The sequence below is a fragment of the Erithacus rubecula genome (genome assembly GCF_903797595.1).
Source record: "Erithacus rubecula genome assembly, chromosome: 9".
NCBI classification, from domain to species: domain Eukaryota; kingdom Metazoa; phylum Chordata; class Aves; order Passeriformes; family Muscicapidae; genus Erithacus; species Erithacus rubecula.
The window spans coordinates 15,154,888-15,176,986 of NC_136660.1; the positions used below are offsets into that span (position 1 = coordinate 15,154,888).

Genomic DNA, 22,099 nt, shown 5'->3' on the forward strand with positions numbered 1-22,099 from the left:
ATTTTCCTTCTTCCTTTTTCACAGCCACAGATAAGCAACCACTAAGTTTCACTATCAAATCCAACCAATCTCAGCCGCCAGATCTACGCAAGGGACGACCATCCTTTGCAAAGCTCGAATGAATGAAAGCTTGAACAGCACAGCACAAACGCCAGGAGAAGGATCCGCGGATTACAGGAGATTAGGGAGGTTGCAGAGGGGGGTATCTGACTCGCGGCGCACCCCGGCCAAAAAGAAGCACTCGGTTCTCCGTGCCGGACCGAGGCCCGACCCGAAGCCGCCGAGTTTGGCGGCACCACAGCGGGACCCCGACGGGTCTCGGGGCAGCCCAGGCTCTGGAAGCGCAGGCCCCGCCGACAGCCGGCCCGGCCCCGCAGGCCCTGGCACCGGCCGGGCCGCGGGCGATGCGGGCGCTCCCGCCCGATCGGGGTCCGGGAGCCTGGGGCTCTGAGAGCCTCGGGCGGCGCGCAGCACCGCGGGCCCGACGCGTCACCCGGCCGGGCACCACTGGGCCTCGGCGGAGGAGGAAGCGGCAGCGGCGGCGGCGCCTCGGGTCCGGGCCGCGGCCCAACTGCCGGGTGCGGTGCCGCCCGCTCGCCCGCCCGCCCACCCGCCCGCAGCGGGCACCGCACGGCCCCGCCGGTAGGCCCGGCCACCCGGAGCCCCTCGGGCCTCACTCACCGCCGCTGCCGCCGCCGCTGCCGGGCCCACTTCCGGCTCCCGCCCCGCCGCTCCCCGCCCGCCGCTGCCACGTCCGCGCTCCGCCCGCCGGGGCCCGGATGCGGCGCAGGCGCTGCGAGGCGCCGCCGCTGACGCCACAGGGGCGGGGGAGGCTGCGGGAAGCGCCGCGGGGCTGCTGCTCGCGCAGCCCGGGCCAGCACTGTCCGCACGGGCACCTCAGAGCCGCGGCCACCACTGGCCACGGTGCCCTGGACCGCCTGTCCCACCAGCGGCCTGTGAAAGACCGCGACAGGCGAGCAAACAGGGCCAGTTCTGCACCAAGGTGCAAAGAGCTGCTCACTCCTGCTAGCAACAGCAGAGTGATCATCAGTAGGTCCTACTGGCCCCCTCACTTAAGAAAGGGCATTGAGTGCTGGAGCCCAGAGAAGGGCAGCAAAGCTCGTGAAAGGTCTACAAAATTTATCTTACAGGAATGAATGAGGAACCTGGAATTGTCTCAAGAAGAGGAGGTTCTTGGGGGATCTCATTGCCCTCCACAAGTGCCTGAAGGGAGCTTGCAGTGAACTGGGGACTGGTCTCTTCTGTGGCTACAGAGGACAAGAGGAAAGAGCCTAGAGCTGAGGCAGGGGAGACTCAGATTAGACACTATAAACATTTTCACTGTTAGGGTGGTCAAGCACTAGAATAGGTTGCCCAAGAATGTGGTGGAGTCACCACCCCGGAGGTGTTTAAGAGGCATCAGGATCTGGTTCTGGGTGATGTGGTTTAGGGTTACAGTGGTAGTGTTGGGTGGATTGTTGGACTTGGTGCTCTCAAAGGTCTCTTCCAGCCTTGGTGATTCTGTGATTGTGTTGGTGTGTGCCCACCAGTAATACGCAATGGCACTGGATGAGTGGTGCTATAGTACTGGCAATGGAGTAGTCAACTAAGAAATGGCATCACAGCAAAAGTACATCCTCTGGATATTACAATATAAGGATATTAGTCACTGAGAGCTAAGCACATGCAGAATAAGGAGGAGTTAAGGGTAAGCTTGTCCTTGGTACCTTAACAGGAAATTATGTTTTAAGTCTTGTAGGAAAGAGGGAACATGGCCCTTAATTATTCTATAACTCCCTGGCTTGGGATGGCTAGGAGGTCTTGTCTGTCATGGTCCTAAAGAAAAACCCCTGAAACACTCTGCTCCACTCTTGAGACCCCATCCAGAGACCTGCATCCAGCTCTGAGGTCCTCAGCACAAGAAAGACAAACCCATTGGAGCAGGTCCAGAGGGAGCCCAAGAAAATGGTCCGAGGGATGAAGGCTTCTCTTACTAAGAAAGGCTAAGGGAGCTGGGGTTGTTCACACTGAAGAAGGTTTTGAGGACACCTTATTGTGGTCTTTTAGTACGTAAAGGAAGCTTTCAGGAAAGCTGGAGACAGACTTTTTAAGAAGGTTATAGTTACAAGACAAGGGGTGATGGTTTTAAATGAAAAGAGGGTAGATTTAGTGTAGATACAACGAAAAAAAATTCTGCTATGAGGCTGGTGAAACATTGTAACAGGCTGCCCAGAGTGGTGACAGATGCCCCATCCCTGGAAACACTCAAGGTCATGTTGGACAGGGCTCTCAGCAATCTGATATAGTTGAAAATGTCCCTGCTCGTTGCAGGTGCGTTGGGCTAGATGGTCCTTAAAAGTTCCTTCCAACCCGAACTATTCTATGGTTCAATGGTTGGGCTCTCTTGGCCACTGAGTCTGTGTGAGCAGTGCCCTGCAGAGAACTGTTTGAATCCTGTGTGTAGCTAATCCCAGCTATTCTGGTCCCAGTGTCTAGTATTACGAGTGGGTGTAGGGGATGTCAGGGGGCAGCACACTGCAGAGGGAGCACAGTACATCTATAGTCTGCCCGTGGCTTTCAGGGCAGTCACATAGTGCTGCATAACAACACTAACTGCATTGGGAAAATAGAAGTGAAGAGCACATTAATTGCAACCTGATTTTGTTCAATTCATAGGGTCAGGTGCTATCACCTGATTTGTACAAGCTTGTGCCTGTGACATGTCCTTGCCTGAAACTTGTATTAATGGGTACTGAGTAACTCTAAGATTTGCATTTGGAATGCAAAGTGGAAATAAAATTTTTACTGACATGCTTCCAGCTTTAAGAGTGTCAGAAAAAGCTCTGGAGAGACAGGAGGTGTGCTATTTTCAGCCACGTTCCGGTGAGAGATCCATCGTGCATGCCGGGGGGGCACAGAGGGTGAGATTGACATGACACGTGTGTAGGACAACTCTGGCCCCTTACCAAGGGCAGAATCAAATGTCTAATCATAGGCAGAGCAGCAGCTGAGAGTTCAGAAGAGCAGTGAAGGCTGGGCTTGACAGTCTCAACTCGTGTGTGTGTGTGTGAACTTCAAGGAGAAAGTGAGCAGAGGGCCTTGTGGGGTCTGGACAGTGGTGGTGTGAACTGTGAATATGGGAATAGAAGATTCTGCCTGTTAAGAACTGGAGTCTGTTCTGACATTGTGAAGACAAAATACCTAAAGCACAGAAATCATGGGAGCTGAAGAAGAAATGCTCATCACTCTGTCTGGAGGTGCCCCCTGGGGCTTCCGCCTGCAAGGGGGTTCAGAGCAGAAAAGACCCCTTCAAGTGTCAAAGGTAGGACCTTGAGGTGTGAACTGTGAGAGCAAAGTTGTTCTGCTGAACTAAGATATCCCTACTGAGTCGGGCATCTTTCATTACTGTTAAGGAATACAGGAACTCCTTACCTTGGCAGCAGATCTTGAAAGGACAGCTTGGGTGGTTGCTCAAGCAGGGTGTGAGGTGGGCTGCAGGTCCTGGAATAGATGCTGTTGAGGTAGAGACAAGTGTCAGGTGAAGATCTGCTTCAGTGCAGCTCAAACACTTTGTAGGTTGTACTCTTGAGCTGTCAGCAGAGCTATAACCATAGTGACAGTGCAGGGAAAAGGGCTCAAATATGGAAACTTCAACACTCCTGTAAGACTTTTAACTAAAGCAGTAAAAGCCATACTTTTAATTCAACTGACACTAACACTTCATTATTATATTCCAGCTTTCAAAATAGATGCACATTTCTTAGTATTGCTTCTTTTGGTGAAAGTTTTTCAACACTGTCTAAAGTGAATATTTGTGATGCTCTAAGCAGCAAACACTGGTTTAATTTCAAGAATTCAAGAAAAACAGTTGTTTAAATGTGAGATGTGGAATAAACATGGACCTTGTGTTGCACTACTTTTGATAAACAGCTGTTACTGTTGTCTTTTCAGAAAGACTACTGAATAGATTGAAAACTAGGGGAAAAAAGGTCCTCTTTATTAAGCTCATAACAGCTGCATTAGCCTTGACACAATGATATCTTGGGATATCTCACTGGAAGGCACCCAGCAGCAGAAATGAAAAAATGCTCTGCCCAGCTCCTTCTGTTTCCTTAAGCAGACCATGCCTCTGACAGCATTTTGAAATTAAATGTTCTGTGTCACTTGGCTCACCCGAGATCACGGAGTGTTTGTCAGTAACTTCTGCCAGATGGTTTGGAACCCCAGAACTTGGCCTTGAAGTGAATGTTTCTTATGTAGAGAAAGATGATTTTTCTCCAGAAAAAACAACTTCTGCATCAACTCATAGAGTTTCAGGTGTTAAAAAGAAAGAGTCAATATCCTTGAAATAGGTGTCTGGCATCAGTGGTTCTTAGCAAAATGGAATTTTCAGGGGCTAAATTAATTCTGCATGGTCTAAGATTATTTTGACTCTTTTTCTTCCCCTCAGTAGACAAGAAACCGGGACTGAAGAGGGAGGAGATTGTGAGTGTCTGTAAGGATTACTCAGGATTGCACAGCAGCAAGAGCTAGTCATTACCCAGGCTAAGTTGCACCTTAAGGTGAATGGAATATTGCTCAAGGATTAGTAGCACTTGCACAAAGGTATTAACTAGAAGCAGCTCTCACCCAGAACTGGGTGCTGTACTTTAAGTCTAGCAATAAAAATATATATAATTTTACAATACTTTGATAGTACATTAAAAATAATTATAGAAATAGAATTGATACAAATCCATTTGAGGCTTAAAGTATTCATCATTCTTTAGGCAGGATTTTTATTTTATAATTATCTTTTTTGTCTATTAGCACCCAGAATTTAACAGCATCCAGTGACCTTACATAATATCTTAAAGGCAACACCATTTAAATAGTCTCCAAAGAATGGATTTTTAGGTCCTTACCAGGTACCCAGGAAGATCATATCTGAATGTAACCTGCTTAGAAGAGAATAAACTGCCAGGTGTCATGTGATGGAACATCCAGACATGAATAGCTGATAGGTGCCAGGAGATAACTGAGTGGATACTGTTTGTGTCTCAGGGATTCCAGTGCTGTCATTTTAGACAATTTCAACTTCTAGGCTAGAAAAGTCATAGTAGTAACATTAAGGAAAGATGTTTACCTTTGGATGCTGAGTCAAATTATGAATAAGTGATAAAAAGTTAATTTAGGAAATTAATCAAGCATAACCAACACATTATATATAAATGGTACACATTGTACTTTGGTAGAGATGCTGGAATTGCTAAGCCAGACTAGGTTAAGAGTCACCTCTTGTCCTGCTCCCTGCTTCCTTTGTGTTTCCTGCAAGTATTTCAGAGGAAGTTGTAAGTTTCACCAATGCATTTAATTTTTGCATAATGAAATGTGAAGGGAAATCCTTTCCTTTCAGGTAGTTATCAGCATGTCCTGGGAAGTATCTAAGAATTGGTAGTCCTAGTGGTTTACCTTATAGATAAAGAGAAAACTGTTTCTGAACAACGAGTACCTTACTTGTCTAAGTCCTCCTAAGGAAGATTTGATAACACCAAGCAACCAGGCATTCCAAAGAATAAATGTTGCACTAAGTGGGGTTTCCTGCTTGACTTGCTCTTGTTGTATTACAAAGCCCTTCACAATTCCTCATCTTACACGATCAATGTACAGTTCATAGTCTTCTTGCCTTTATGCTTTCTGAAGTTTACATTACCATCATATTTTTATTGTTTCTCTTTACAGAGATTATGATAAAATTAATCACTGATTGCTGGTCTTGGTATCTTTTTTCTATTTTCCTGAAAATTCTTTGGGTATGCTGTATGGCTTTCCTTTCCCTTTCCCTTTCCCTTTCCCTTTCCCTTTCCCTTTCCCTTTCCCTTTCCCTTTCCCTTTCCCTTTCCCTTTCCCTTTCCTCTCCTTTCTCCTTTCTCCTTTCCTTCCCTTCCCTATTGCTGGGCCTCTAACTGGTTGTTGGCCAACAGCATCCTGAGCTGCATCAAAAGAGGAGTGGCCAGCAGGTGGAGGGAGGTGATTCTGCCCCTCTGTTCACATGGAGCACTGTATGAACCTCTGGGGTCCTCAGTGCAGGAAAGATGTGGACTTCCTAGGGTCTAGAGAATCTAGATGATCTAAGGGACAGAGAGGTGCTCCTCTCCTGTGAAGACAGGCTGAGACAGTTGGGATTGTTCAGCTGGAAAAGAAAAGGCTCTGGGGAGACCTCATTGTAGCCTTCCAGTATCTGAAGGGAACTTAAAAAAAGAGGGAGAGATATGTTTTAAATGGGTAGGTAGTGATAGGATAAGGAGGAATTATTTTAAACTAAAAGAGGAGATGTTTAGATTAGATGTAGTAAGGCACTGGAACAGGTTGCCCAGAGAAGTTGTGGTTTCCCCATTCCTGGAAGTGATCAAGACCAGGTTGGATGGGGCTCTGAACAACCTGGTCTAGTTGAAGGTGTCCCTGCCCCTGGCAAGAGGGGTTGGAACAAGATGGTCTTTAAGATGCCTCCCAATCATTTTATGATTCTATGATAATTAATTCTGTGTTCAAGAAAACTTACAGAACCAAACCAGCTGTGCCTGCCTTGGGATCAGAACGCTGCTTTTTCCAGCAGTGCCCAGTGGATACTGAGGACAAAGCACAAATTTAAGTAACATATGAAAGACTGAAATGGTACCATTAACACCAACTGATTCTATGGTTCCAGACCTGTAACTGCAAATGCCTATTTCTTTCATCTTAAACTAGCCTACTAGAGCACATACTGACTCTTGTTCCACCAAAACAGTATTTTGCAGTTTCCAGGTGCTAAAATTGCCTGATGTGAATCTGAAGGCTACCATACTGCTGAGTGTTTGAAAGGCATACCATTAATATTTCATCTCATAAAACTAGATACAATAAGAGTAGAATGAAACTAAAAAATAAACACTAGAAAACTTCTAAGTGTCTGAGGAGCCATCAGTGAGAAAGAATAGATGATTTTTCAATGAGGGTTGTATTAAAGTATCACACTGTAATGAGTAAGCTGAAAGAAAAACAGACATTGATATGCTCAGCAGGCAGATACACAGCATGATCAAACATCAACAGAGGACGTGAATCATTCTGCAGAAATTAGAAAGGATAGGAATATCGAGAACTAGAGCAACAAATAAAGACTAAAGAACATAAAAAGCAAACGACAGTCTTAATTTTGTTCTTAGTTACAGCAATGTCCTTTTAAGTGAATTCAGTTGAACTACTCTGGATTCATATTGGCTTATTGTGATTCCTAATGATTCTTTTGCCTCTTACCTAATGAAGCACATAAACTCTAGTGGGAGTTTACACTACCCCTCAACAACAAAAAAAAAAAAGCTGATTTGGTCTAGCTCAGTAGCTATGCAAATGAGAATACAGTACAAGAAATCTTTGACCAGAAACAGTCTTCAGGAAAGAAGGAGAACAAACATAAACACAAGAAGCAAAAAGGATCCATAGGTGCAAGATTTTTATTTTAGGAAGGTCTGAAGGAAAGTACATGGACCTCAGATGTAGCTGTAACTGATGAGAAAGCTTACCCATTCTGAAAAGTGAGTAAGAGGGAATAATGCCATCAGGTTCCTGGAGGATTTCTGTGCAGTAAGAATATGTGCATCAAATGCTTTTGAAACAAAATAAATTGTAAAATAGCTAGTCTGAAAAAAGTTGTAAGCACTAATGCCATTAATCAACCAAAGTAGAAACCTAATATGAAATTACATTATGGAAATAATTTTTATGAAGATGAACAGGACAGTTTTAAGATTATTCAAGTGCATGCAAACCTGCCTTTAGGGATCGTGCTGCAAAACAAGATTTGAGGGGCAAATACAGCTACTTTCTAGAAGCAAGGGAGGCACCTCCAGCACAAATACAAGTAATACTGACAAAATAGAGGAAACTGAGTCTTTACAGCTGGTACTGATAGTAGAGGCAAAGGACCTGGGCATATTATTGTGTCACGAGTAATAAGCCAGCAAAATTATGAATCTCTGGGGCAGAAAAAAAAGGCAAACATAAACAAATGAGCCTCAGGTGGACATAGAATAGAGATTGGAAGGCATTGATATTACTAATGCACAAGGGATAATTCACTGGAAATACCATACTTACAGAATCAGCCCCTTTCAAGGAAAATAAATGTAAGGCACAGCAGCCATAGAAAAGGAAGAGATGAGAGAAGGCTTCTTTCACCTAAAGCAAAATATTGAAAGAGGTGACTGCAATCTACAAATAGATATTGAGCAAATACCAGCAACACTATTCAAATATAGGTGACAGCATTGAAAGCATAGAGCAACTAACCAGGGAGGTTCAGCAATGACTTTGCAATCTAGAAAAAGAATTTAAAACCTTTTGAGTAAGTTTATGAACAGGGGTAAACAATATGGCCTCTAAAAACTACAGAGGATTTGCTCTGGTAGCTCAAGAGACTCCATTCAATTGGCTGTTCTGTACAAATACTCTGCAGCAATGTTAGGGGAAGCAGTAACACAGGATTGTATTGGTTCTAAAATCAAAAATTGTTTTGTTGTTTAAGAACAGTTCATCACAATCTCCTTTTTAGCTCTTTCCCACATAATTCCCACTTTTTCCTGTGTGGTTCTCTGCTGATAATTCACTGTTTCTACTGTCTCCTCTGCAAGATATCCTTGCTACCTGTTTGCCATGTCACTGCTCCCTGTGACACACAGCCTGGCTGCTCTGTGCCATTCTCCTTTGCTCATGTGACATTATTCCTGCTGGAGGTACCAGCTCTGACCCAAATAGGTCTGACAACTTCCATATTTGTGAGCACCTTCTCTTCATCTCCCCTTTTCAGTGGGCAGCCAGTTCTTTATCTGTTTGCACAAATATTTACTGTCACATCTAAAAAAGCACTGCTATTCTGTAGCAGTCACTAATGCTGGTTTTGGAGTGCCTCAAGCTAATTTGGGAATGCTCCTAGACATATTTTATGGGCTGTTGGCACTTAGGCAGGTGCTACACTTGGCTGCTAGTGAGCACATGCTGTGGGACTTTCCGAGGACGTGGAAGAATCTCTTGATGAGAAGTTGCAGTGAAACCATACATGCAACCACCATCCATCTATACCTGGTGCATTAAATGTACCTGGGACCATTCTCTGGCACTTATGCCAGCTGCTACAGAGTGTAATGAAGCCCAGCCCCAGAAATTAACATTTTCTGTTTTCCAAACAAAATGGCCATATTCCCACAGGCAGTGGCTCTGGGAATGGTCTGTTCTAGCTCCAAAATTGTGCCTGGGAATTGTTCTGGACAGCAATAGCTGATCTGAGCCAAAGATGTGCCAAGGATCATTTCAGCAGTTTATTGCTACAGTAGTTGTGGTCCAGAGCTCAGCTGCATTCACTGACATTACTCAGCCTGTTACTGGCCAGAACTTCTGAATATACCTATGTAGGCTGAGCCTGGGTTTTGATGTACCTTCTTACTACAAGATGACTACAAAGATGTTGCAAGGCAAGCTTTCTGTACCTAAGTGCCTTAGATCCTTCAGGTGAATGGGGTACTTCTCTAATCCATATTTGTGGCTGATCCTGTCCTTCCTGCTGCAGAACAATGGTGCTTATCCTCCTCAGACTGTTGCTGAGAGGCTGCCTTTGGGTTGGTGAATGCTGTCTTTTGGTGCAAACAGGTCCATGGTCATGGATGACCTGAGTGTTTTCTCTGAAGCCATACAAAAAATCATCCAGGTCTTCTGAATCTCACTCTAGCCATCTCCTCACTCTAGCCACAGGGATATTCTTCTTCACATAAAAAAGAGTGGCCTTGGACAAAAACCAAACTGGCCCAATAACCAAAATGATATGAATACACATCTTCAGAAAGAAGAAAAGATGAAGGGTGTTTGTTTCTGCTTTTGTACGTAGCAACTGCTCTGTTTGTGGTTCAGTTGAGCAGGAAGTTCTAGGAGGAGCAGGCCCACATGCTGGTTGGCTCTTGCTTGAGTCATTCCATTTTGGTAATGCTTTATACCACAAAAAGTAATTTCTTACCTCTCCATGAGAACCCTGTGACAGGACTGCAGTTCACATAAGACTGGGAATGAAATTTAAACACTGCCAGGTTGTATGGAGTATTGGACCCCATGGAATTGTAGCTTCTGGGGGAAAGGGATGGATGTGTGTTGAGAGATGCAATTAAAGAGTGGAAGGCATTGGGTGGAAAGATAAATTGTATTCAGTATAAAACTCTGATTTGGACTGAAGCTGCTAAATTTCTGCTGGAAAGATTGTAGGAGATTAGGTGAAGACTGATAATACAATTTATCTTCCTACCATATATGCTGAGATCTCCCAGTGAGAGGAAGTGGGAGGTGGTTTGAGGGGGCAGAGAGGGAAATGGATGACATGAGCCTACACTGCAAACCACTTCTATTTACCCACAGCCTACTTCATTACAAAGATGTGGTGCTGGCCAGCAGGGAGAGTGGTTGCAAAGTTTCAAAACAGGTTCCCTGGGCTGTACTGAGGCAAGATGTGAAGCCACTGAGTTACTATCAGGATTACTCTATTCTTAGCATCCCAGCATGTGTTCAGCCCCCACATACCACTACCTAAATATAGTCCCTACTGAAGGACAGATGCTGCCAAGTTGCATCTGACCCCCTCCTCTCTTGCATTCTGTCCCTTAAAGCTAGGCTGAATTCCCCAAAACACGTAAACAGTCAGCATGTCCTTTTGTCTGCCATGGGCTGTACAAGGAAACTTGTACTGTACTGTTAAAGCCTGATCTCAACCCTGGCCTTCCTGGCCTCTCCAAGCACTGACCTTCCTTTCAACACCTTTAATTCCTTTCCTCTTCAGTTGTTTCCTTGCTTTTTTATTTTTGCTTTTTTTTTTTTTTTTCCTTTTGTCTCAGCTGCCTCTGTCCTTTCCTTTCTCTCTGATTCAACATGACCAATGGGAGGAAGCAGGGAAAGTAATGAAAGAAAATATATGTGTGTAAGTGCATGTGCATAGGTACTGCAAACACTCAAACCTCTCTGACAAGAGCTCTTTTGTCGCTACAGATCTTCCGCTGAGAGGACAGGGAGATGGACAATTTTCTGAGTAAATGTGTTCCAGTTCCTCGCACTGATTTTTATTTCCAGTAGCATAAATCCACGACTCTGAAATCGGGATTTCCTAAACTCATCTGAAATCCAAACAGGACATACCTTGACATGACTATGCCATGGGAAAGTGTGTCCTCTGAGGCACAGAGTAGAAAGTCTAATAGTCACTTCCAAGAAGCTAACAGAATTTGTGGGGCTCCTCCCACAAAAGGAGAGGTCACTCCTCACCAGTATGTGCTAGAAGGTTGAACAGTGCAATCCCCCAGGGCCAGGTCTGGGGCCAGCCCTGACCACTTGACAGAGTCTGTCAGTTCTGCTTCTCATTTGCACATGAAAGCTCTCCAGGTTTGTGTTACAGAAAGTAGAGAGGTTTTGTCTTTGAAATACCACTTTTTTCCCAACTTTTCCCACCTCTTCAGAACAGCTGTCGGGTGACACTTTCCAAGTTTTCTGCAGCTTAAGCAGAAGCTGCCTGTTAGTGACACTTCATGTGGCTCACTGGGTGCCCAGGAGAGGGCATCTTTAGGACATGGAGAGCAAGTGGCTGATTCTGAGGGCAGCCTGACCTTCAGGATGGGCAGGGAGCCTGGCTTTTGGACTGGACAGCCACCCTGGCTTGGGGCCTCAAAGGCTCAGTGCTGCCCTCGCTGTACTCAACATGAGCAGGTTATGGGTTGTCTCTACAGCACAGAGCTGGCAGTCATATAAAACCTGGCAGGCTTGTGTTGGTCTCTGTCCAGAGGCTCTGCAGCCTCCAGCACACTGCACCCTGCTGTCATGGCTGTGGATTAAATCCTGTCCTGTCCTTTTTCTGCACAATCCTCTTCTGTGTTTAACCCCTTGGCCTTCCTCCCTGGCAAATGCAGTGGGGATAGGAGTTTGGTGTAAAAATGAAACTGTGGATAGTTCATGTCCCTCTGATCCCAGAAAGCTAATTCATAAACTTCCAGGAAGGGTTTTTAAATCTGTGGAAGACTGAGCCAGACACATGCTACTTTCAGACTCTATAGATCTCTTCTTGCACTGAATGATACCTGGTCCTGTTCTCCCAGAAAGGAATGAAGACATGGAAAAGTCCCTCCTGGATTGTAGAGCACTGCAGTAACAATAGTTGCTTTAGTGCACATGCTTTCTGTCAGTCCAATAAAATTTGAGCACAGACCAAGCCAGACCCAGCATTCTCACTAACCATGAGAATAATGAATTGCCTGCTCATGATTATCAGCCCACATGGCCTGCTTGAGTCCCAGCAGCCTTCTCTGATATAAAGGTACCTGAAACAGCCTCGGGCAGCGCTGGGAGCACAGCCTGATCCTTCCTACCTGGGAACCCCAAACAGTTGCCTAAAAGGACTTGCAGTACTGAGGGATTAGAGAATTGCAGGAAGTTTACTGTTGTTGTTCTGGCTGGTCACCAGCCTTGGTTTCACTGGAGGAATACCATGGGATATGAGGAGTGCTCTGAGCACCTGCTGACAGCCTTTTAACCCTCAGTCCCCTCGCTTCACAACTGGGAGAGATACTCAGCAGGTATGTTCCCATCCAGTTCTACACACCAAGTACTTGGCTATGGAGCAGCAGTTGGCCTTTTGAGCAATACTGGGAAACCCTCCTTTTAACCTCTTTTCAACTTCCTAACTGTTTTCATTACTTGCTGTGTCAGTAGGCAGCACTGGAAAATGTGTCTTCTTTACCTTCTCAGTTGACAACTGCATCTGGAGGAAGTACCAGGAAGCAGCATTTATACTGTAACAGTGGTTCTCCAGCAGTAGTTCATTATAGACCTACACATGCTCATTCCAGGCTTATATTAACAAGGAGGGAGATAAAAGACTAAAATGACAGAGGCTGATGGATGTGGCAGCTGGGATGAGCCAGTCCCTATTTTAAGCATGCAGGCAAGATTTGGGGTCAAGTTGGAAAGGCTACAAAGTGATAAAGTACCAGTGAACACAAAAACAACTTGAAGCATAGCTCTCCTCTTTCCATCTTCTTTCCCAAGACCTCTCAGTCCTGCTGACAGGCTGACCTGGGAGGAGTGTTGCTCTTGTCTGCTCAACATAGGCTGCAGGGTCAAGCCCAAGGCACATCCCCAGGGATGCAGAGGGCCTGGGCCCTAAGACCAGCCAGTCATGCCATGGGATTTCCTTAGGGCTCCAGCTCTCTCCTTTTCTGTTCCCCTGCTGGTTCTGCAAGAACAATGATGGAGCAGCAATCCTCCACATTCACTTCTCTTTCCTGAAGCTGCCATTATGATTTATAGATGAGTCTGGTGGGTCAAGCAGCAAGGCTGTGAGATATGGGTGAAGGTGCCCTGTTAAGTATTTCTTTGCAGGGATCTGATCTATCTGTTCACTGTACCCTCTGTTAAGCAGCTCTGCCCTGATTTGTCTTTCACTTAACTGCAAGATCTGAATAAATATTCTAGAAGAATCTACAGACAGAGTGTAATACTACCTTGGTCCTGACTTGCTCTGACCCAGTGATTTTATCTGGCTATTCTTTTAAGTGCAAAGTGAGTACATTATGGGTGCCAAGATGTCCTACAAGACTATCCCCATTGCTTTCCTGTATGGAAGAGGTCTCTGGTTTTTGGCTGAGTGCACATTAGGTTTGCTTTTTTGCCCTACAGAAAGCCTAGGCTGAGTTGGTAAGAAGTTTAACTGAAGGATGATGGAATGAAAGGGAAACACTTGGTTTAAGATGGCCATGAGAGGCCAGATCTAGGAGCTCATCTGGAACCAGTGACTGATTCCCTTCTCAGATATGGCAATGCATATCTTGCACAACTCCTGTTAAGGCTAAAGATTTATTCCAAGTTTACACTTGTGTAACAGGACACCATATGGCCTGATGCAGATGTCCAGAAATACACTGACCAAAGCCATTGGAGCAAGAACGCTTAACAACAGAATATGCCTCCGAGCTGCCACATCTCCCCAGTATCAGCTTCCCTGAGGATGGTACTTGCAGAGGCTCTGCATGAGTCAGGGATCATACCAAGGAAGTACAGTAGAGGCATGCAGAAGGACACACAGTCATGTGCAGGCATAGTCTGTTCCCTCTGTGAAACACAGACTCCCTAACCGACTTAGGAGATAGGGAACAAGAGGAAAAGAGCATGTAGATATTCTCGAGTCTTTCATCTGCACTGAAGAACTTGAACAGGGTTGGTGATCAAGTCAGGCCTATGCTCAGCAGAGTGATTCTTGAAATTAACAGGAATACAGGGACCAAAAGGCACAGCCAGGGCTCATCCAAGAGGATTAGTTCTCCACTCTGTCAACACAGTAGTCTTAGACTTTATTTTATTCTGTGAGGAATGGAGCAATAGAAGCGTCAGCAAGGGACAAGCAACTGAACTAAATAGCTGTTGTTCTTCCCTTCATCCTTCTCCTCTCTCCTGCTTTTTCAGATTCGAAAGAGAAGCAAAGCGTGCCGTGGAGGCCTGTGGGAAAATGATGTTCTAGTATCTATCAATGGCAAGTCCTGTGCTGGCCTGTCCCATGCTAATGCCATGCAGATCATCGATTCCTCCAACGGCACGCTCAACATCCGTGTGAAAAGGTAACCTGCTCCCAAGTCTCAGTGCTGTGACAGTGCAGGTACTAGGGTGGTTTCATTCAGAACAGCAACTGTCCACATCCAGCAGAAACAAGGCAGGCAGGAAGTCTTTGGTTTTACCATACTGCAAGGTGTACTAGGAGGACTTACCCATGTCCTAACATGGCTAACATGTGGACATCTCAATGTTTTGCCCTGTCCAACAGTCTGTATACTGACTCCCATAAAGATTAGAGGTGTGTGGCTAAGCCTCCTTTTTATGGGAAGAAATATCTGTGCCAGTCTCTAGTTCAGGGCATTGGGCTCAAATTTATGGACAAAAAATAGTCCCAGTAATGTTTCTCATCCTCTCTGTGCCAAGTCAGCCCAGTGCGTCAGCGCATGCTGGGTGCAGCCCAAGCTATAAATGAATAATCCTATAAAGGTGAAGGCAGCAAAGCTGTGAGGTCCTCACTAGTCCACATTACTGCCTAAACAGAAGTCACCCTCAGAAAATCAGGCCCTGGTGAAGGGGGCTGGGAGATGTGATCTTCTACAGTCCTGAAAAGACAGACAGCACTGTGAGCAGTGAGGGGGGACAGCCACACTGGTTGCTGTCATCCCTAAAGCAGGAGCAGAGGTGGGCAGTGCTCAGAGAAGGAAAGCCTGAGCATATAGGATCTTCCCCCTGGCTTCTGTGCCTTCTGATGTGCACACTCTATACCCTAGCTGTGATTAAGTCAGATGAGTAAATTCTATACAAGGTGTCCAGAATAGCTCCTGGTCCCTTGCCAAGGCCTTATCTCACACCATCAGAGCCTATCTGTAGCCAACAGGTGCCTGGACAAATTCTAATCGGTCAAAATCAGCACACTTTGAATTAACAAAGTGACAAAGGCAGATTTCTCACAGCCCTCTGGATAGAGCCAAAACTGGATGGTTTGGAAATAATGTAATCAGTTTGCTTCATTTGGAGTAGTGGAGAAATCATCAAATGTTTCTTTCTTGATCAGGTCTATTCCCACTTCATCTTTGTGTTCCCAGAGAAAACACCATAATTCGTGCTCAAAAAAGAGAGGTAGCTGGATGACTCTGGAGTATGTATGTTTCAGAGAAAGAGGAAGGGAGAAATATTGGCCTGACAGAACAGAACAAGAGAAACTGGCTTACAAGCAGTTATGCTTCTCAGTTACCTGGTCAAGTGTTTAAAGAAGAGGAGGGACTGTTCTGTTTTGCTTGTGGAATGTTGAGGTTGCTTCCCAGTGAGATTTTATAATGGTAAATAGTATTTAAAAATGAATTTCCAGAGAAATTCTCACACCCTTAGTTTCCATAAAAATTTGAATTTGACATAAATATAAAATTTTCACAGTTTAGAATTGGGATCCAATTATGAGTTCCACCACTTTACAGGGGCAGTGCTGTCTGCCTGGCTTCATGGTATGCATATTCAGAAGGCAAATACCTAGGACTTCTTTATGGCTCTTATAAGCCCTGGTGAGTCTGACAGAGAAGGAACAAGTACCCAGCTCCATATGTGTGGGTTGGAGTCAAACTGCTATTGAATCCAGACTCACTCTTGAGGAGAGGGAAGACAGAATGGGCTCTTTTTCTGTCAGCACAGCCAATTCTCTTTCCCTCTGGAAGGCAGCAGTAGGGTTGACTGCCCCAGTCTGCCTGGCACCTACTCCAGTCACCCTTCCAGATGTCTTAGAGGCTTGAAATTGCTATGTCTATGCCAAAGGCAAATGCCACCATGCATTGGGCTGGCCAGCATGACTGCATATGGTTGTTAAAACCAAGGAACTGATAGTTAGCTTGTGAAGCAATCCCCCAGTGAGAAGGCGAAATATTAGAGTGGTCTCCTACCATCAGGTACCATAGTTCTTTCCCCAGAAAATACTTGGGACTTTATATCCTAAGTATTTGTATTTACTCCCATGTAGAGGTCAGAGCAAATAAATAGCACTGACTTCTTGGGAGCCCAGTCTGAACTAAAGCAGTTTAGGGGTGTCAGGATCTGCAGGTCTGACAGTCTCAGCTGCAGGAGCAGCTGGAGTGCAGTGAGATAGCTGAGCACCAGGCGGTCTCTGCTGACAAGCTGCAGGCTGAGGGTAGGTTTCACTGTCCTGGGGAATGCTTGCTATGCAGGAATTCCTCTCTCCAGGAGAAATGCCTGGGCAGCTGATTAAGCTTGGTAGATTTTTTATGGTTTTAGGGCATTCTGATTTTTGAGTGTTTAACACCTGGTTTCTGTAGAGCTGTGAAGCAGAAAAGCAGAATGAGAGTATGTAGCTGATGTCAGGGACAAGTCTATCCTTGGTGTCAACATTAAGGTGCCTGTACTACCTGGAAAATAGCTGTGACACTGCCCCAATCCATAGCCCTCTTTCATGCCAGGATTTCCTCCTAATTGAGCTACACAAGCCAGACCTCGCTCATCACTTTTCCTTCTCCCCTCAGGATAGTTGGTGGGGACCAGACTGGCCCGTGGCTGCAGCGTTCCCCTTCTCCAGGGCAGAGAGTGCTCTCTTCACCATCCCTGCTCAGCCCCCCGGCACAGTTACTCAGCTCTGAACCAGCAGGGGCCCCAGCCAGCACACAGCCCTCACAGCCCTCACAGCCCTCACAGCCATGGAGGGCACAGAGGCACCTGGAGAGCCTCACGTCCCCGCCGGACAGCGAGGCGTACTATGGAGAGACAGACAGCGATGCTGACAATGTGGCGCAGGAGAAGCACCGCCGGGCTCGCAAGAAGAGCCCGCGCTCGCCCCCTGACAGCACCACCAGCGGGCACGCCCCGCAGGACGAGGTGTCCCTGTCCGAGCAGAGCGGCTACGAGAGCATGCCGGAGGCTGCCGCGCTGGGGGCCGCAGAGCCGGCCAGCTCCAGCGGGGTGGCCAAGAGGGAGATTGTCTGCCTGCCTGGCAGTCGCACTGAAACTCCATTCTCAGACAGCGAGGGACAGCTGCGGCCACCGTCGGCTGAGGGACGAGAGCCTTCTCCAGAGGCAATGCTCCTGCCCCATGCCACCAAGGCTATCCGAGCGGAACGCCATCTCATCCCCATGGTGGGGCCAGTGGAACATCCCATTGATGAAGACCTAACCACCACCTATACAGAGAAAGCCAAGCAGGCCAGTAAGTCCTCTAATCTGCCATTCACTCATGCCTTTTCCTTGTGCTGGATTCTCCTTCCAGAAGCCTGATTCCTGCAAATGTCAGGTGGGTTAGTTCCTCTAGGTTACAAAGGAGCGCCAGTAAAATCAAACCTGCAGAGACCAATGCTGCAGCACTGGAGTCTACCTCACCCAAGACATCCTAAGAAACAGATAAGAGAAAGGGCCTGGGGTCAGGGGTATGGGAGTTACTCACAGAGGCTGCAGCCATTCAACCAGATGTGCACTAGTACCTCTGTGTGCTGGAAAAAGATGGGTGCCATTGGTTTCTTCAACACTTCGGGGTAGGAAGACTCAGGTGACATGAAGGTGTCAGGAAAGAACTTGAAGGTTAAATTTCCCTGGCTTTCCAGAGGTCTTATGGCAGCTCAGTTTGTTCCTTAGCTACCTGTGTGTTAAGCACAGAACACTCATTTCAAGAGGCTCCCAAGGAGCCCTCTGTTCAGTTCAGCTCTCCATGGACACAGAGGCATGCAGTATTACACAATTAAGGTTGATGAGTGAAAATTTGCAGACAGCATAGCTGCAAAAGAGTCTTGTCATTAACTGATTTATTTCCCTCACCCTGTCCAGCTCAGAGAGGGACTCTTCTATATCAACTTTTCCTGCAAGTACTCACTTCAGCAAGGATGCCCATGTCTGGCAGCAGCTGGCGAGTTCAGGTAGAATTTAAAATTTTTTAGGTGTTGGCAGTGGGGGGTTGCCAGCAAGAACAGGCAGGAGATGGTAAACCAGCTCCTGAGACACTTCCTTGTAGTGCCATCCCTGATAGTCAAGACCTTTCCATGTGGAATAAAGTACTGAAAAATGTAGTGTAGTATATGGGTGATGGGCCTGAAGTGACCTTAATTGTGAATATCTTTCCTGGATTCTGCTACACATGGAGTATTTCAAGACTAAACATGAGGGCAGAACAAAGTTGTGATCTATCTAGTAATATTAAAAAGAAGGTAATGATAAACTTATTTTCATATATGGACCTCAGTATGTAGTATAACTGACTACTTTACATTTCTCTGAGTCTGGAAATAAAGCTGATTTTAAAAAAAGTGACTTTTAAAAAAGTGGCAGAATAGAAAACAAAGACATAGAAAAGTTAACTAGACTGAATCAAAAAGAAAACATGGAGATTCCAACTTCTGATCCTCTGCTTCAAATGCTAGATATTTTACCCAGGACAGATAATGCTGCAAGGCAATTATTAAACCTCTCTTTTCTCTTTTCCTGTTCTGCCTAAGGAGTTCTATAATAGAGGTAACTTTCAAGCCTAGGTGCTTCCTTCAGACAAGACACTGTCCTACTGTTCTTTCCAGTATTAAGATTGGAGGCTCAGTTGGGCCCCTTATGTCTTGCTCTGCTGGGCAGTGCACCTGACCTGATGACTTGCTCTACTTCTTCCTAGTCTTTAGCTTTTATTTTCCTTAGTACAGGAAAGAAATCAGCAATTTCAATCTCTCTAAAGATGAAGCTATTTTTTCCCCCTTTGAATAATGTACAAGCATGAGGTGAATGTTGAGAAAGGCATGTTCAGCTGCTCCCTGCCACCTGATAGTACTAGCAGTAGAAGAGCAACTGCTTTACATCAAGGCTTATTTCCATGGACAGCATCAGTACAGAGGGATCCCAGAAAAGCTATGTATTTAATTTAGAGCATTTCTGATGGCAAGATAATATCCCATGGTGGGAGATGATGCAACAATATTGCCAGCTGGAGTTAGGGTTCCCAGAAGCACTGCAGACTGAGGTAATATTTTATTCTCCTGTTACTCCATCACTGCTTACCCTCTTTTTGGTTTGGCCATGGATGTCCTTCTGTAGGAGTTACTCTGCCAGGGATGGTAACTCACTCACATGGTCTTTTCTTGCATTAGGGATCTTGTCAGTAAATGAGAAGGCAAAATTCTACATCCAGATCATGCTGGAGCACAGCAGCCATTAAAATAAAAGTCCAGTTCAGCAGCCAGTGACTGTGAGTGAAGGAAGCAAATAAGGAAGAGGAGTGGAAGATGTTCATTAAGTGGTGAACAGGGCTAAAGAACACCTATACCTGGAATAAACACAGGTATAAACACAGCTGGAGAATGGGGAACTGCTGAGCTGCACTGGCTCCATGGGAGGCTGCTTGCAGAGAAGCTATGGACTGGCATGGCAGGACATGGTAGAGCATCTCTTGTCAGAAAGGTGCATCCTTGGTGAGGATGTCTGGACTAGCATTGCTCCAGCTCCTACAGCTGCTCTAGGCTCCTATGGAGGCAGCAGCATCTGTTCCTTTGCCTTATCAATATCCACAGCACAGTAGCCTACTCTGGGACACACACACTCCTGGGTTTTACTAAACATAATGTGAAATCATGGTTCAGAAGTTAGGCAGGGTTTTAAAATCTGAGTTAGCTCCAGGGAGTGACCTGGACTATCAGTTGTGAGAGCCTAAGTGTTGATATATAGGCAGGGGACATTTAAGGGCCATTGTGAATACCTAAGCAGATGGCTGCCTTTTGAAGCACTATCTAAATATATTCCCAGTGCATCTGCTAACACACTCTTCTTGCCTTGCCACAGCCTTCTTCAGCTCCCACCACTGCACCATAAGAATGTGAAAAAATTGCTTTTTGTTTTGTTGGAACTGTTACCCAGATGGTTCCTTATCCTTTCTTCCTAGAATGTAGTACTTTGTCATGTCCGCTCCGATGCTTACTTCAATTTTCGGGGTATTTCTCTTGTCCTTTGTTTTAATTCTTTCTAACTTTTCACTGTAATTTTTAAGCTCCAGAGACTGTCTCCCTTTCCCACTTGTCCCAGCAAACAGAATTACTGGTATGTTATTTCTAGATGAGTATTTAGAAACATAAGACTTCTACATGAATAACTGAAATCTCAGAAAAAGAACAGATACATAATAATTCTTTTGCACACCACCAAGAGTAGCAACTGACATTCTTCACTGCTCCATTGCCCTGCAAGGATCTCAGTAACACGGCTACTGCTATCAGCTCTTGGGTTTTAGGTAGCTTTGTTCTTTACTTCCTATCTCTAGAGCTTTTGTGTGTGCTCATTGTGTGTGCTCCAGAGCTCTGAGCTTTCCAGATCATAGGCAAGTGGACTCACCTCCCCTGTCTCCCCTTTCCTGTATGATTTTCGTTTGTTTCTGATGGTAGAAAATCTGATCTGTGCTGACTGTATATTGTCCTCAAGATCATCAATAAAATGAGGAAGTGTTTTCCATATTCCCTCACCATCCTTCCTAGTTGTACCAGCATGGGTGATCAGTCTTTATGTTCTGCTTGTTACTGAGGCATTTTCTCTTAATTTTCATCTGATGAACATTTCTGCAGTGTATGTATTTTTTTGCAGTAGCTCTACCAACACCTGGGAAGTATAACTACTTTCCCTGCTGTTTCTTAAAGAATATAAATCAGGTGGTAATTGCTGGAGGTGATGCTGCTGTTTGACAGCTGCTTTGCATCACAGTAACTTGGGAGCAAAAGGAGCTCCCTTGTTTACACTAAGCAAGGCTTTGGCTCTAGGAGCAGAACAGTGTGGTGGCAAGTACCAACAGCCCAAGATCAACAAGTGGCAGCAGCTGATGGTTCCATTTTATGATGTCCTGCATGTCATCAGTTGCTGGGCTGTGCTTTTTCTTCCCCAGCAAAGACAAGGTCTTAGAGCTCCGTAGAGAGCCAACAGCCCCTGCAATGAAGTTTGGGCCTCTCTCCTTCCAAAGTTTGTGCTCTATTTGCACATTAGTATTGGCTCTTTTTTGTTCAACCTGTGGGATAAGCATGCCCATCATCCCAGTTCTCCACAGAACACATGACTTGGATTTGCCTGCTTAAAACTCACTCAGAGCATTACTGGTGCAGACTGCTGGGGCACTGTGGGGAGCCACAAATCACCCAAATGCAGGGGAACTTGCCCTACAGGTAAAAAACTTCGGTCTGCAGCACTACCCAGTGGCTTTAATGCACCCTGGTGCTTGGGTCAATGGGGTAAGAGAGCAGCCAGCAAACAGGGACTCTGCTATATTTTAAATAAACTATCAAACAGTCATGTTTGTGAACAGCTGGTATTTTGCCTAATCTGTTGAAATAAAAGTGTGAATATGTTTCCTTCCCACTAAAAATGTAAATTGCTCTTTTTTGAGAGGTGATGAATCCCTGGGGAAACTAGGGATCTTTAGGCACTCAGTTTGTCATCACTGTAAAGGGACAAGCTAAGTCCCTTCTTGAGATGATTTATGTGCAACTTGCACAGTTCAGAAGAAAAGGAAGATAGACAGAAAATACAAATTTAAAAA

The 22,099-nt window shown here is 45.6% G+C and overlaps 2 protein-coding genes across 11 annotated transcripts in view; one reads left to right on the forward strand and one right to left on the reverse strand.

The window, feature by feature from the left end:
* The window catches only part of SEC24C (SEC24 homolog C, COPII coat complex component), a 38,214-nt gene extending 37,458 nt beyond the window's left edge, over positions 1–756 (reverse strand). For 2 of the 10 annotated variants that reach the window (XM_079312799.1, XM_079312793.1), the window contains exon 1: positions 682–732. The gene's annotated coding sequence lies outside the window, so the exon portion shown is untranslated. Of the gene's footprint in view, positions 1–222; positions 503–681 lie in introns of those variants that run through there. The other 8 variants (XM_079312797.1, XM_079312796.1, XM_079312794.1 and 5 more) reach the window with 7 other exon arrangements.
* A 2,238-nt stretch (positions 757–2,994) lies between these two features.
* Positions 2,995–22,099, forward strand: part of SYNPO2L (synaptopodin 2 like) — a 33,770-nt gene continuing 14,665 nt past the window's right edge. The window contains exons 1-3 of the mRNA XM_079312803.1: positions 2,995–3,322; positions 14,500–14,651; positions 17,091–17,767. Coding sequence (XP_079168929.1) covers positions 3,218–3,322; positions 14,500–14,651; positions 17,091–17,767 — 934 coding nt within the window. The 5' untranslated portion in view covers positions 2,995–3,217. The remainder of the gene's footprint in view (positions 3,323–14,499; positions 14,652–17,090; positions 17,768–22,099) is intronic.